Below are 16,264 nucleotides of genomic sequence, written 5' to 3' on the forward strand. Positions count from 1 at the left end.
CACGATCGCCCCCAACATCGCAGCCCCCGGCCGCACGATCGCCCCCAGCCCCCGGCTGCATAATCGCCCGCAGCCCCCGGCTGCACGATTGCCCGCTGGGGGCGATCGTGCTGCCGGGGGCTGCGATGCTGGGGGCGATCGTGAGGTCGGGGGCTGCGGGCGATCGTGAGGTCGGGGGCTGCGGGGCTGGTGGCGATCGTGCGGTCGGGGGCTGCGGGCGATCGTGCGGCCGGGGGCTGCGGGGCTGGTGGCGATCGTGAGGTCGGGTGCTGGGGGCAATCGGTGCTGCAGGATATACATTACCTGATCCCGACTCCTGCATGCTTCGGCGGCTCCCGGCACGTTCCGCCTGGCCAATCAGTGCGCTGCCCCGCCACAGCGCACTGATTGGCCGGGCGGGCCGTGAAGACACCGGGAGCCCTGAAGCAAGCAGGAACGGGGACCCGGTAATGTATAATGTCCGGCGGCCGGGGGGTTAATGGGGCGGACTGCAGACAAAATCGCAGCAGGGATGTACATCCCTGCTGCGAGTTTATCTGCTATTGAAAGTATAGGGCCAGGATCTGCAGCGAGTCTCCCTGCAAAAACGCAGCAAGGAGACTCGCTGCAGATCCGGCAAGTGGGTTTGTAACCTTAATGGTATTTTAGTGTAAACTTATCCTTGTTCACAAACTTCTCTGTGCAAGTTGTAGGTTCACGCTAGTTGTGATTGCTTTGCAGATCCACAGTGTTTTCCCTACATGTGAATGTAACGCGTGATACTAATATATTTAAAAGTGTTAATGACATTTTTGCTGTTTGTACATGTTCTAGACTTCAGCTTCTTAACAGGAATAGAGCTGACTTTAAAATTACTGTTGATCATTGAAATACTGTTTCATGTTACAAAGGGCTAGACTGACTAAAGGTGGTCAGGGGAGGGGGTAGTGCGGGAGCTTTTTATGTATCCAGGAGGGGAATAGAACAGTCAGTGTTTGTGGGAGAGGAGATCCTGCATTACGTCTCCTCTCTGACATTTCAATGGATTGTTTTATTCTGTTTAAAAGCTTCAATTTTTCTCTGTTGCAGCCTGACATAAGGGGCCATGTAAGGACACACAGCTAGGCCTAAGCTATAGAAGGAGGGTGTGATTATACGGTCTTTTAAGGACCCAGTGCCATGTCTATGTTATACAAAGATAGTGTCGTATGTCAGAGTTTTACTGTTTAAAGCTTCAACTCCCTGAGATGTTACTTAATCTGATGGTTTTTAGGACATGTGTAGAGTTTGGTTACCAGTTCATAGTGTCTGTATTCTTCATACAACTAACTCATAAAAACTGAGTTTGTTTTTTACTATTTACTACCTACCCAGATCAGTATTACTTAGTAATGGACAAGATCTCATTTGTACTTGTTCTTGAGTCTTAGTCCTATTCTGAGCCTATCCTGTGGGACCTGCATTTATCAGACATTTGTGATGACATATTGTGTGTGTTAACATTAAATATTGAGATGGAAATATTCCTTTAACACTTTAATTGCCAAAAACATGTATAATTTTTTATGCAGGGGTCTGCTACTATTTGTATGCTGGGAGTTTTGGTGGACAAGGAGGTATGCTGGGAGTTTTGATGAACGAGTAGGGAATGCTGGGAGTTTTGGTGGACGAGGAGGTATGCTGGGAGTTTTGGTGGACGAGGAGGTATGCTGGGAGTTTTGGTGGACGAGGAGGTATGCTGGGAGTTTTGGTGGACGAGGAGGTATGCTGGGAGTTTTTGTTGTCGGGAGGCTGCTGCTGCACAACTGCGACTCCCAGCATACCTCCTTGTGCACAACAACTCCTAGCATAACGACTTGTACACAATCCATACAATCAATCTTTTACGTTTGTAACGACCCAAGCTATAAAACTATACCATAAGAGTCGCTGTTAAAACTTTCAAAATCGATATCAACAGAACATGACAGAAAAGCAATATTGCAATATACATTTATTATTATTTTTATTATTATTTTTATCATGCTGTAAAACAAAACTATACTTACTAGAAATCCAGGTTCAGTCTCCTGAAAGCAGTTTTTTAGTCTTGTGCTGGTTGGAAAAAGAGACTAAACACAGAAAGTTCCGGACAGTACAGAGAGTCACGCCTCAATGTGTCAATCAGTCACATGACTGCCTTCTCTGTGAGTGTGGGAAACACAAGATTTCCTGTGTTAAGACTCTTTGGGGGGGTGGGGGGTCTAAACTCAGGAAATACTGTGTTTTGCATGATGGCTAAAAAAAAAAAAAAAGAATAGAAATTGCAAACTTGCTTTATATCATAATATCATATCTACTGTTGATTTTTAGGTTTTGAAAGTTATAAGGACAGGTGGATGCTGCCAAAGAAATATAAAACAAATTGTACCAGAAATGCTGTGTTTTGTTAATCTACCTCAGAAAAAAAATCATCAAAGGATCAAAGTCATATATGAAAAAAGGTGGTATGAATTACATCCCCCCTCCAAAAATGGTTAATAAAAGCTATTTAATAAGTTACACAAATGATCCCAATTAAAAGCTGAATTTGTCCTGAGCAAAAACAAGCTCCTATGGCTATACAAGCCAAAATAAAACAACAGCCTAATGGTGTGTTTAGACAGAGAGATTTGTGAAGCCAAAGCCAGGAATTGATTGAAGATGAGAAATCTCAGTCTTTTCTTTATGACCTGTTTCCTCTTTATGGTCTGTTCCTGGCTTTGGCTTCAATAATGTGTCAGATAAATATAAACACACCATAACTCTTAAAGGGCGGCAATGAAAAAAGCAAAGAAATTCCTCACTAATAGCCAAAATAGGGGTTAAAACGCATGTGCATGCTCCCCCCGATTCGTCGGTGTGCAGTCTTACCCCAACCTTCCCAGATCAGGAACTTTTGTGAAGATTATCTTTTTTTCTTTTGTCTATTTAAGATCGACAATGCACAAACTGCACTACTTAGAGGAGGTTTTATATGGTTTATCTTGTCTGTATTATACAAATTCAATATTCCTTTCTTAGGGTATGTGCACACTGAGGAAAACAAGCTGAGGACTTGCGGCAGTGTCCGTTGCTCGTCCCCATGTGCTCCTGCTTCTCTTTGCCTGTGCCATAGACTCCACTCTATGCACAGGCAGATTCAGCCATCCACCCGAAGAATGAACAGGTTTATTCTCCGGATGGATGACACAATCTGCCTGTGCATAGAGTGGAGTCTATGGCACGGGGATATACGAGCGGGGGCGAGCTGTGGCTTCTGCGGCGGGTGATCCGCCCGGGTTCTGTAGTGTGCACATACCCATCTTCTGAAATCTTTTCTTTACTTGTTACAATAGAATGAGAAAATACTGATCAGAACTACACTGGATGAAGTTAAAGAATATATCATATAGTGGTAGTGCAGCCTTCTTAGCTCTATCATCTGCCGATAATCTAGTTCTAGTCTGTCAGCAGAGCTCCTCTTCCATTTATGTGAGAGCCTTTCACAAGTGTCAGCCATCAGGACCTGGGTGTTTGGTTGCAGGAAGCAGCCTGTTCATTTTTCCCTCTCCAGCATTCCTGGCAACAAGTTGTTGTACAAAGAATGTGGGAGAAGTTGTAATCATTGGCTCCTTGTTTCTAGATACTGAGAAAGGAAGTCCTGTGTTCCCTGGAGCTTACCCACTGAGGTTTTCCTGACATGTGTTTCAGGCCAAGCCCTGTCTGGTGTATTACAACAATTGTTACACAGCATTATTGTTTCTCATTAACAAAGAGACAAGATTCCCCCCCCCCCCTTCTCTTAAAATTTTTATACAAGGCAAAGAGCCCATTCTGGTTTTGGTTTCAAGAAGAAAATTGGATGGCACTTTGTATCTGTATATCAATTTAAAAACCAGTGTTTTCTCAACCTTGTCAAGTACCCCCATGTGATGAGATGCTTTAGCCGAGTCCCTTCAAGGATTCGATTGATCAAAAACGCGGCCTTAAAGGACATCTCCAACCAAAATGTATTTTTTAATATGTTATTACATAAGGAAAGTTAGACAAGATCCTAATGTACATTAATAAAGGGAAAAGCAGATAAAGTGCTACTTCCCTTAATTTAGTAGATCAAGCAGGTTTCAATTTCTCAAAAAAAAAAAAAAAATTCACGACCAGCAGGCTGCACATTATATGTAGAAATTACATGTAAAAAAATTTTAACTTGTAATTTTTTACATGTAATTTCTACATATACAGCGACCCCCTGCCGAACCCTTCAATTATAGACTTTACAATTCATAAAAAAAAATCGCAAATTGCATACAAAAGAATCACACTTAAAGGGGTAGTGCAGCGCTAAACAATTATTAACAAAATAACACACATTACAAAGTTATACAACTTTGTAATGTGTGTGTATATGTAAGTGAATGGCCCCCTTGTTCAAACACCCCCCCCCCACACCCCCCCCCCCGCTAGACCCGGAAGTGTGGTGCATTATACTCACCGCATCTCGTGTCGTCCGCCATCTTGGGAAATGACGTAGTCTTTGTGAGCCCGGCCGAACCGCTCCATCCATCCCTCATGCCGTTCCCCCTCTGCCGTATCATAACTGTGCTCAGCTGCGATTGGCTGAGCACAGTTATGCTCAGCCAATCGCGGCTGAGCTGCGGATGACGCGGCAGAGGGGGGCCGGCATGAGGGACGGATGGAGCGGTTCGGCCGGGCTCACAAAGACTACGTCATTTACCAAGATGGCGGACGGGGGTCGGCACGAGATGCGGTGAGTATAATGCACCACACTTCTGGGTCTAGCGTGGGGGGGGGGGGGGGAAACATGGGGGGAAGGGGGTCATTCACATATATAACATACATTACAAGGCTAGGTTCACACTCTGTATCTGTGCGGCTGTATTGCGGGCGGTAAATCATCGGCCAGATTTTTCCGGTTCATGCGTACGCTGAAAAGTATACGATATACGGCTGCACATTGCACACTATGTATGAATTTACGGCCCGATCGTAAACGGACCCGTAAAAAATGAACAAGACCATTGTTTGCGGCTGAAAATGCGGCCGTGGATTGACAGGCGGTCCGTACGGAGTACTTAAAAAATAGCCAGCAATGATGCCGAATGCCGATGCCTCTAATAGTTAATATATTAAATTAATAAAACACATTTTCTTTGTAATAAAGTCCCTTTCGTTGTTCAATATTTTAATTCTAACGAATCCATCATTGTGCAATTAAATATACTGTTAAAATAAATATATATATTTTTTGACAGTATGTTTAATTGCACAATAATGGATTCGTTTAAATTAAATTATTGAACTACGAAACTGATTTTATTTCAACGAAAATGTGTTTTATTAATTAAATATTAATTAGTACAGGAAGCTCCAGTAAGCCGTTAATTCATATGCCGGCAATAGAGCATTCTGTACTAATCACTTTACTTTAATAAAAACATCAAATGTTTCTTCTAATTATGTTATCACAATAGCATTATTAGAAGAAACATTTAGAATTATGTGCGCTCAGCTGATTGGCTGATCGGCTGAGCGCACATATAATTAGCGGGTCCGCAGCACAGTGATTTCATTGTGCTGCGGACCAGCGAAGAGGACACATTGGGGTGAGTATAGAGCTCTCCCCACCCCCTCCCCTGCACTGCACCCCTCCCAGCAAGGAAGGGGGGTCACTTAACCCCTTCCTTGCTGGGATGGGTGCAGTCTGACATCAGTCTGGCCCCCAAGGGGTTAAGGGGGATGCAATACATCCTCCCTTAACCCCTTGGGGGCCAGACTGTAAGCAGCGATCTGTAAAGATGCTGCATACTGTAAGGAGCACAACACCGCTCACAATGATGGGTGTTGTGCTCCTGTTTGTGTGTTTTTTGTGTGTTTCTCCATTTTTGTTTTTCAGATATCGGTATCCTGGGGATTATGTCGGATTCCGTGGACTACGTCGATGACCAGCGTTTTTTTTATGTTTTTTTTTTAATAAAATGGTCAATGAGGGGTGTGGGGGTGTTTTTATTTGAATAAAAAAATTTTTTAACTTGTGTCTTGTCTTTATTTCTTTACTTTATAGACTTAGTAGTGGAAGCCGTCTAATAGACGGAATCCATTACTAAGTTGGGGCCTAGTGTTAGCCGGTATAAAATGGTTAACACTAACCCCCTATTATTACCCCAGTACCCAATGCCACCAGGGGTACTGGGAAGAGCCGGGTGCCAGTGGTCCCGGAGCGTCAAAATTGGCGCTCCTGGACCGGGCGGCAGCAGGCTGGTAAGATTTAGGCTGGGGAGGGCCTAAACCAATGGCTCTTCCCACCCTGGTGTTACCAGGCTGCTGTCGTTTGGTTTTAAACCCGGCTGGTTATAAAAATAGGGGGGACCCTATGCATTTTTTTTAAAATAAATAATAACAAAAAAACGCATAGGGTCCCCCCGATTTTTATAACCAGCCGGGTTAAAAACCAAGCGACAGCAGCCTGGTAACACCAGGGTGGGAAGAGCCATTGGTTTAGGCCCTCCCCAGCCTAAATCTTACCAGCCTGCTGCCGCCCGGTCCAGGAGCGCCAATTTTGACGCTCCGGGACCACTGGCACCCGGCTCTTCCCAGTACCCCTGGTGGCATTGGGTACTGGGGTAATAATGGGGGGTTAGTGTTAGCCATTTTATACCAGCTAACAGTAGGCCCCGACTTAGTAATGGATTCCGTCTATTAGACGGCTTCCACTACTAAGTCTATAAGTAAAGAAATAAAGACAAGACACAAGTTAAAAAAATTTTTTATTCAAATAAAAACACCCCCACACCCCTCATTGACCATTTTATTAAAAAAGAAAAACAACAAACAACCGCTGGTCATCGACGTAGTCCACTTAATCCGACGTAATCCACAGGATACCGATATCTGAAAAACAAAAAGGGAGAAACACAAAAAACACACAAACAGGAGCACAACACCCATCATTGTGAGCGGCGTTGTGCTCCTTACAGTATGCAGCATCTTTACAGATCGCTACTTACAGTCTGGCCCCCAAGGGGTTAAGGGAGGATGTATTGCATCCCCCTTAACCCCTTGGGGGCCAGACTGATGTCAGACTGCACCCATCCCAGCAAGGAAGGGGTTAAGTGACCCCCCTTCCTTGCTGGGAGGGGTGCAGGGGAGGGGGTGGGGAGAGCTCTATACTCACCCCGATGTGTCCTCTTCGCTGGTCCGCAGCACAATGAAGTCACTGTGCTGCGGACCCGCTAATTATATGTGCGCTCAGCCGAACAGCCAATCAGCTGAGCGCACATATAATTCTAAATGTTTCTTCTAATAATGCTATTGTGATAACATAATTAGAAGAAACATTTGATGTTTTAATTAAAGTAAAGTGATGATTAGTACAGAATGCTCTCTTGCCGGCAATATGAATTAACGGCTTACTGGAGCTTCCTGTACTAATTAATATTTAATTAATAAAACACATTTTCGTTGTAATAAAATCAGTTTCGTTCAATAATTTAATTTAAACGAATCCATTATTGTGCAATTATACTGTCAAAAAATAAATATATAAATATACATTTATTTATATATATATTTATTTTAACAGTGTATTTAATTGCAAAATGATGGAATCGTTTAAATTTAATTATTGAACAATGAAAGGGACTTTATTACAACGAAAATGTGTTTTATTAATTAAATATATTAACCATGAGAGGCAGCGGCATCGGCATACTGCAGAGGATCGCAAACCCCGGTAATAGCAATTCCTGTAAACTGTTTCCCTGCTTTCCCAGATGCATCCAGAGGTGTTTGCATCACTTTCTTAAGATTTTATTTGTTATTTTTAGTTGAACCAGATTTCCAAGTAAATGACCGTATGTTTTCAGCCGCATGTCTATTTTTTCCCACGGCCGTAGTTTCAGCCACACATTTCCAGCCGCATAAAAAATACAGCCGCACAGTTACATAGTGTGAACATAGCCCAAAGTTGTATAACTTTGTAATGTTTGTTATTTTGTGAATAATTGTTTAGCTCCGCACTACCCCTTTAAACAGCCAATCTATAGTAGCTACAATAATGGGACGGACTACAAAGTAGCAATTTTTTTCAACAGATGTTAGCGTCGAAAATTGGAAAATGACAATTTTAGATTTGGCTTTTTAATTTCCGATGTGAACATCAGTAATTTCTACTGAACAGTGACCCGGACTGATAAACCTGTTTTTTTGACAGGTACACTTCAACTGTTATTAATAATGAATATGAATGTAACTTAATTTCATTTATTTCTTTTGACAGATTTATATGACAGATTCTGGAAGCCAAAGCCATGAATGGATTTGAAAAGAGGAGAAATCTCAATCTTTCCTTTATGATGTGTTCTCTGTTTTATAGTCTTTTTCTGGCTTTGACTTAAAAAATCTGTCAGATAAATCTCTCTGTGTAAACGCACCATAATGGTGGGTTTACACGGAACGATAATTCGCCCAATCGAACGATTAACGATTTTGAAGCAACGATTTTATTTTTATAACGATCAGTATTTAGACGGAGAAAAATCGTTAGACGATTCGTAAGAAAAATCGTTATTGTGATCGTTTTTAAGATCGTTTAAGCCAATCTTCTACATAGGGTGAATCTTGGAAAGACTGTTTACATGAAGCGATCTGCGAATATTTAGCGAACGACCAACGACGATTTGAGAACATGTTGAAAGATCAAAATGAACAATTTTTCGCTCATCGCCTCATCGTTTACTGTGTTTACACAGAACGATTATCGCTCAAATGGGGTCATTATAGCGAAAATTCGAACGATAATCGTTCCGTGTAAACCCAGCATAACTTACTAATTGAAAAACACCTTATTACACCAGCTGTAATATGAGAGAGATCACACCATCCGTGGATATGAGACACTCCAGAGTGTGCTCCAGCAGCTGTCTATACAGCTTGCTTAGCATGGTTATGCCATGATGACACCCTCCATATCGAAAATAATAGCAGCTGCAGTCTGCTAACACATGGCTGGTATATAGGTAAGGATAAAATACAGGAACGCTGTCCCTCAATTAGTTTCACTCCACCAGGAGCATTATCAGGGAAACAGGTAGAAGCTGAGCCCCGACTGTCAATGTGTAAACTAAAGTAGTAGTCGTTCAGAGAACAATTCCGGTTTCATATGATCTATCTGGGAACGTCTGTGTTTATTTCAGTGTTTCTTGATGTTTCCTCCTAAGAGTCATGTTACCTAGAGATTATCCCTCATCTTTTGGTTAATTCCAGGCTGAGCAAATCCCTGTAGGATCTTGTTACAGTCATTGCTGCATGTGATACCTTGACATTCCACACATGCCATCCTACCGTAACTGCATATTCTCTGGGTATTTTTAATGTACTTAATGTGTTTAATTTTTCTGACAAAATTTGATAATACTTAAATAGTAAGTTTGAGGGCAAAAAACACCTTATGTTTACCCCTTGCATGGATCTTTGGACCCCCCAAATGGTGTTTTACACAGTGATTTATATGACTGATTTTTTTAAGCCAAAGCCAGGAATGGATTGGAAAAGAGGAGAAATACCAGTCTTTCCTATATGACCTGTTCTCTGTTTATAGTCTGTTCCTGGCTTTGGCTTCAGAGATTTGTAAAATAAATCTCTGTGTAAACGCACCATAAAATCTTCAGCCACCTGGGAGTCTTTATTTGCAAGAGCTACCACTGTTCTGCCCTTGGAGAGAAGAGTTTTCTGTAAGCATACAAACAAGACACTTTGCAGCGTTGACTGAGAGAAGGTCTAATGCTAAACTTTTCCCCATAACTACAATTTTCTCATAAAAGTACATTGTAAAGTATATGTTTTATGTTGAGAATATATAAAGATTATTATGTAACCTGAAAGAATTTTTTTAAATTACATATTGCGCACTATTTTAAACTTTAAACGTTTATGATGTCCCTGGTGTTCTCCTGTTAGTGGTGTAGACTGCCAACACTTGCACATTGTTGTAGACAACCAGCGTGATAGACTGTCTTTGTAGAGGCTTTCTGGCTAATAAACAAGTTATTCCACACAAGTTACTATGCCCATTTAGGACAGTCCCTGGTATTACCATCTTACAAAGTAGTAGCTAATCTATTGATATTCCACCACTATATGGTAATTGTGGAAGGGGTAACCTCCAGGCCCTCCCATTCCCTGAGAATCTGGGTTGCAGACAGGAAGACTACCGTGCAGAGTAAAAATAGGAGGGGGACACCGAGCCACTTTATCTCCTTCATTCTCTGACCTCTGGAACCCTTACAGATTGTGAGAATGAAGGGGATGCCATCACTTTTTTAAAAATAGGAATGCCGCTTTATTATTAAATATTATGTTGTATTAACTACATTTTTATTTTCTGTCAGGTTCGAAGAATGTTGCCATGTAATTTCCACAAAGTCTCTGTCATTCGGTCTACTTTCTGAAGGAGCTATTCTAAAGCTGGATTTTTCACCTGGGTCTTTTAAAGAACTTATGATCAACCATGAAGTCTGAAATACTTTGGATCAATGTTTTTAAGCAGTGTTGTACATCGCACTGCTGATTCAGCTGCTAGGAACAATTGATTATTTTTTTTTTTTTTTGTACTTTAAGAGCCAACACCTCTGAAGTATTGATCTATTTTTTTTCTTTGTATTTTTAACTACATACAGTCATCAGTTTGATTTTGGAGCTTTGTAACTATTAATGGAACGCAGTCATGTCCACCCAGGACGAAAGGCAGATCAATACTGAATATGCAGTCTCCTTACTGGAACAGCTGAAATTGTTCTATGAACAGCAGCTACTAACTGACATAGTGTTAATTGTGGAGGGCACTGAGTTTCCATGTCACAAAATGGTTCTTGCTACATGTAGCTCCTATTTCAGGTATGTACATTTTTTTTGATTTGTTGTACAGTTGTGAAAAATTAAGCCATTCATGTTCTTATTTATCTTGCTATCCTTCTGTTTAAGTAAAACTTAGTACATTTTTATTATTTGTATTGTATTTCAAAACAGTACATTTTTATTATTTGTATTGTATTTCAAAACAGAAGTACCAGTTTAACCTTTCACAATACTAATAGCAATAATAATGAATAGGGGCAGACCCTGGTGTCTTGGTATGACTTGAGGGCAGCTAGCTATACAACAGACAGGAAGGTTCTTGGTTTTAGGCTTAAGCAGTGCTTCTCAAACTATGAGGCAGGCCTCACCAGTGAGGCGCCCCCTAGTTGTTGGTGAGGCTTAGCTGGGGAGCCAGTTTTCACAAAAGTAACTATGATCTGCACAGTCCTTTAAAATCTCCATTTTAGCAACATTTATTAATTTATTTCATACTTGCTTTATTAGTATATAGAGCTTGGGAGATGGGTGAAAGGTAGACCTAGCATTATTTTCAGCTTTTAAATGGACCTTCACCACAGATGGTGAAGCCCCAGCATCCTCTTGGTCACTCTGGTCAGGCCCAGGCAATGCCTTGGTCTGTTGGGTGAGGCTCCAGTAGAAATAGTTTGAGAAGCATTGGGCTAAAGTTTAAATGTAGAAACAGAATTTTTGTTGTTGCTATCTATCTATCTATATCTATCTATCTACACATATCTTTCATTGGATACTTTTTCAGCATTTTTCCTCTATTGCTTGTAGTCTTTGCCACTTTGCCATTTTAGCCTCACCAATAACTTTTGCAGTCCTCGATGCCCCAATGCAGGAATATCAAAAAGAGGACAGAAGAATATAGGGTATGAAGAATCAGTGCCCTCCAAAATAAAACCACTTCATTGTACCGGCTAGTATGAATAAAAACAAATTCACAAAAAAAACACACTACGATATAGACCGTGCCTCAATGCTACAGAAGTATTAAATACAAAGACACCCTGGGAATAGACTTTACTACCTCCTATGCCAAGTCCCCACGTAGCAATGAGAAGATGTTACTATGTAAGAGAGCTATGTAGAGGCAAGGATTAATATGACTAAATATGTAAAGAAAATCTACAGTATGCTTATTGAAAAGTACACTTGTGGTTAGGACAACATGAAGTTGCCTGTTAGATGCAGTAGAACAACCCTAATGTTTTGTAATTCTGATGAATTTCCTGTGACAGTATGGAAACATTAGGGTTGCTGTTATCACAAATTTAACTTGACTTGCATGTCACATAAATGGGTACTCTAATGTTCTAAAAATTTTTATCTAAAAAATTATACTTATCTGCCCCAGTAAACCACTACTCCTGCAGCGGCTTCTTTCAGTTTCTTTCTGAAGTGTGAACTGCTACCAGATCCCCCTCGTCTCAGGTGGTGCTCAACATAGACACATGAGTTCTCATCAGAATAGTCTGAACACAGAAAAATATTTTATTTGGACATCTTCTGTGTGTAGTATGTAAAGGACAAATTCTTTGTTATATCAAGTCGATTTATCAGTTTTGTTCTTTCCTTTTGCAGGGCAATGTTTATGAGTGGACTGAGTGAAAGTAAGCAAACCCATGTACACTTAAGAAACGTGGATGCGGCTTCTTTGCAGATTATTATAACATATGCATACACGGGTAATTTGGCAATAAATGAAAGCACTGTAGAGCAGCTATATGAGACTGCATGCTTCTTACAGGTAAACCTCACTTTTGACTCTTCTAATTTAAATGTTATGCATAAATAACTAACTTATTATATTGTTAAGGCCATGTTCACATGGAGTATTAACATTGGCCGTTGTTTGACATGGTTACCTGGCCTGACATGGTTACTTTATTTTAATTGGAATGCCGGCACATTGTAGACCACAGTGTAATGTACTTTATGCTGTGAGCACAGGCTATTTTATGTGGCCTCTGTTCACTGAATAGCAATCGTTCAAAATAGACCTGTCAATAATTTTGTCCGGCTGCAGAGAATATACGGCCGTAGTGTATACAGGGTCTATAATGTAGGTGTATAGAGATGTAGTTTGTGTGTGTGTGTATATATACTGTAATATATGGGACCCCAGTGTCCTCCATAGACGTATACAGGCTCAGTGGTGGAGGGGGGGGGGGGGGGGGTGGCATGGTCACATGTTCCTCCATGTCTGCCAGCTTATGGACAGAATCACCACAGAGCAGGACAAAGAACAGTGTATACTTATTAATACTATACACTGAACAATTCTACTATAAAGTGGCCAACCCCTTTAATATGTGAAAGAAAAACTGAAATTTATCAACTTACGAGAAAACTATCCTTGCATGTAGCAACCAATCACAGTGCTTCTTTCATTTTCCCAGAGGAGTGTAACTGCCCTTAAAAACAACTTTGCAGAAATCAATAGTCCATGCGAAAATAATATCTAATAGATTTTATTAGGCAAAACAGCTTCCTCCTGTACTGCTCCTTTATATACACTGCAAGAAATAAAAGACTGATTTTCCTATTAGACCATTTGATAAATAAGACTGCATGTATGTAACCACCTTTTATAAATATAAATCCATCATACACTATATGTAACCTCATGCAACCTTGTGTTACAGGTGGACGATGTTCTGCAACTCTGTAGAGAATATTTAATTAAAAAAGTCAACGCCAAAAACTGTGTCCGGCTGATGAGCTTTGCTGACCTATTTAGCTGTGAAGAGTTGAAGCAGAGCGCCAAAAGAATGGTAGAACACAAGTTTACCAGTGTGTATCGTCAGGATGCATTTATGCAGCTATCAAGTGAACTTTTGATAGATCTTGTAAGCAGTGACAATCTGAATGTGGAAAAGGAAGAGACTGTTAGAGAGGCCGCAATGTCATGGCTAGATTACAACACAGTGTCACGCTCACAATACTTGTCCACCGTGCTAAGCCACCTACGTATTGATGCTCTATCTGAGGTAATCCAGCGGGAATGGTTCCAAGGTTTACCACCAAATGATAAGTCTGTAGTAGTTCAAGGACTTTACAAATCAATGCCCAGATTCTTTAAACCAAGGCTTGGCATGACAAAAGAGGAGATGATAATAATAATAGAAGCGGCTCTGGAAAACCCTGGTTGTTACTCCACAATCTGTTACAGTCCTCAAGCAGAGAAGGTTTACAAGCTTTGCAACCCACCCTCTGAGCTACTTAAAGTGGGGGCTGTTGTGTCTCCTGATAATGATATTTACATTGCTGGAGGGCAAGTGCCCTTAAAGAATGCCAAAAGCAATCATAACAAGCCAGGCAAAATTCAGGCTACTTTTCGGAGTGTAAATAGTTTTTATTGGCTTGATGCCCAGCAGAATACTTGGATTCCAAAGACACCCATGTTATGTGTTCGTGTAAAGCCTTCGCTGGTGTGGTGTGATGGATACATCTATGCAATAGGAGGTGATAGTGTTGGCGGAGAACTTAATCGAAGGACCGTGGAAAGATATGACTGTGAGAAGGATGAGTGGACATTGGTGAGCCCTCTTCCAAGTGCATTTCAGTGGAGTCTTGCTGTCGTAGTGCATGATTGCATTTATGTCATGGCATATAACCTGACATACTGCTTCATTCCACGGTCTGGTATTTGGGTAGAAATGGCCAAGAGGCAATCTAGCAGGTGCTTTGCATCTGCTGCAGCCTTTGACGGCAAAATCTTCTACCTCGGAGGCCTGCAAACAGACAACAATTCTGGTGTACGGCTGCCATCCAGCACTTTGGATGGTTCTTCCGTTGCAGTTGAAGTGTACGATGTGCATAAGAATGAATGGTACATGGCAGCCAATATTCCCGCCAAACGATTTGCTGATCCCTGTGTTCGAGCAGTGGTCATCTCAAATTCCTTGTGTGTTTTTATCAGAGAGACACACATGAACGAAAAAGCAAAATACGCCATTTATCAATATGACATGGACCTTGACCAGTGGTTTTTGCGTCAGCAGATTTCTGAGCGTGTGCTGTGGGACTTGGGAAAAGAGTTTCGATGCACTGTAGGAAAACTCTACCCATCATGTCTAGAAGTATCTCCATGGAAACCCCTAACACATGTTTTTTCACAAGATGGTGCAGATGACTTTGAACTTGATGGAAACATGGTTACATTACCCCCAGTATAGCTGTCTACAAGCAAGAAACTGCGTGTATGCATGGCTCTGTTTCCGCAATGAGAATTCTTTAGAACTACAGAAGTGGGCTTGGAGAAATAAGTTTGCATTGCTTACTATTCAAACCTTATTTTTATGCCCTACGTAATATTTGTAACCTTTTAATGCATTTATATAGGGAGATATGCTTCCATTATCAGAAATATTTGACCAGCTGATGGGAAAAGAAAACTTTATATATTCCAGCCTTAGCATTCAGTTTACGAAGAGTATTTACAATGTATCTGTGATGTTTTTCTTCTTCCCCTTCCTTTATTGCAAAACTTGCGAGTTTTAAAATCCACAAACTATTAATGGAATTGTAACTATAGATGCTTTCTGAGAAAAATCTTCCATTATCCATATTCCTTTTTAGTTAGCTATCCAGCTTGTGTGCTGGACTATTCATACATATGTGCAGTGTGACCCAGTCTATTTTGTATCTATATGCCTCTCCAGGGGTAAATGTGCTTACTTAAAGGGAATGTATCACCTAATATCTCTTCTACTGATTAGTCGGAAACTAATTTTTTTTTTCTATTTTCTGATTTCATTTTTTTTTTGTACATTATGGGGTCGGCCAACTTGCCTAAGCTGTTTTTAACAGCATTTAGTGACATGCTTTACAGCAAGAATTATGGGCTCACATGTCACCATAATGCTGTATAGATCACTTTACAGCAGTCTTCTCTTATCACTACAGACAGACTAGGAAGGCTTAGTTTTGGCCCCCGTGGTGAGAATGAAAACTACAAAATTTAATGATTATTTTATAATATAGATAGAAAAATGGAAAATTAGAAAAAATTCTTTAAAAATATGTTTAACATAAAAACTAGAGATGAGTGAACCTCGAGCATGCTCGAGTCCATCCGAGCCTGATCGTTCGGCATTTGATTAGCGGTGGCAGCTGAAGTTGGATAATGCCATGAGGCTATGTGGAAAACATGGATATAGTCACTGGCTGTATCCATGTTTTCAAGACAACCTTAGAGCTTTATCCAACTTAAGCAGCCACCACTAATCAAATGCCGAACAATCAGGTTCAGATGTACTCGAGCATGTTCGAGGTTCGCTCATCTCCAATAAAAACATAATTGAAAGAATGTCATTTTCTGATGACACATTCCCTTTAAATAGGACAACTTATGTTCTTAAAATCTCAAGATTGCCTCCTCAGTACA

The 16,264-nt window shown here is 40.8% G+C and overlaps 1 protein-coding gene across 3 annotated transcripts in view; it reads left to right on the forward strand.

The window, feature by feature from the left end:
* The window catches only part of KBTBD2 (kelch repeat and BTB domain containing 2), a 26,103-nt gene extending 10,066 nt beyond the window's left edge, over positions 1 to 16,037 (forward strand). For all 3 annotated transcript variants that reach the window (XM_069958454.1, XM_069958453.1, XM_069958452.1), the window contains exons 2-4: positions 10,386 to 10,890; positions 12,457 to 12,622; positions 13,521 to 16,037. In XM_069958454.1, the coding sequence (XP_069814555.1) occupies positions 10,721 to 10,890; positions 12,457 to 12,622; positions 13,521 to 15,053 (1,869 nt within the window). In that variant the 5' untranslated portion in view covers positions 10,386 to 10,720 and the 3' untranslated portion in view covers positions 15,054 to 16,037. The remainder of the gene's footprint in view (positions 1 to 10,385; positions 10,891 to 12,456; positions 12,623 to 13,520) is intronic.
* The last annotated feature ends 227 nt before the right edge of the window (positions 16,038 to 16,264 follow it).

This window comes from Dendropsophus ebraccatus, chromosome 2 (genome assembly GCF_027789765.1).
Source record: "Dendropsophus ebraccatus isolate aDenEbr1 chromosome 2, aDenEbr1.pat, whole genome shotgun sequence".
Lineage (NCBI taxonomy): Eukaryota > Metazoa > Chordata > Amphibia > Anura > Hylidae > Dendropsophus > Dendropsophus ebraccatus.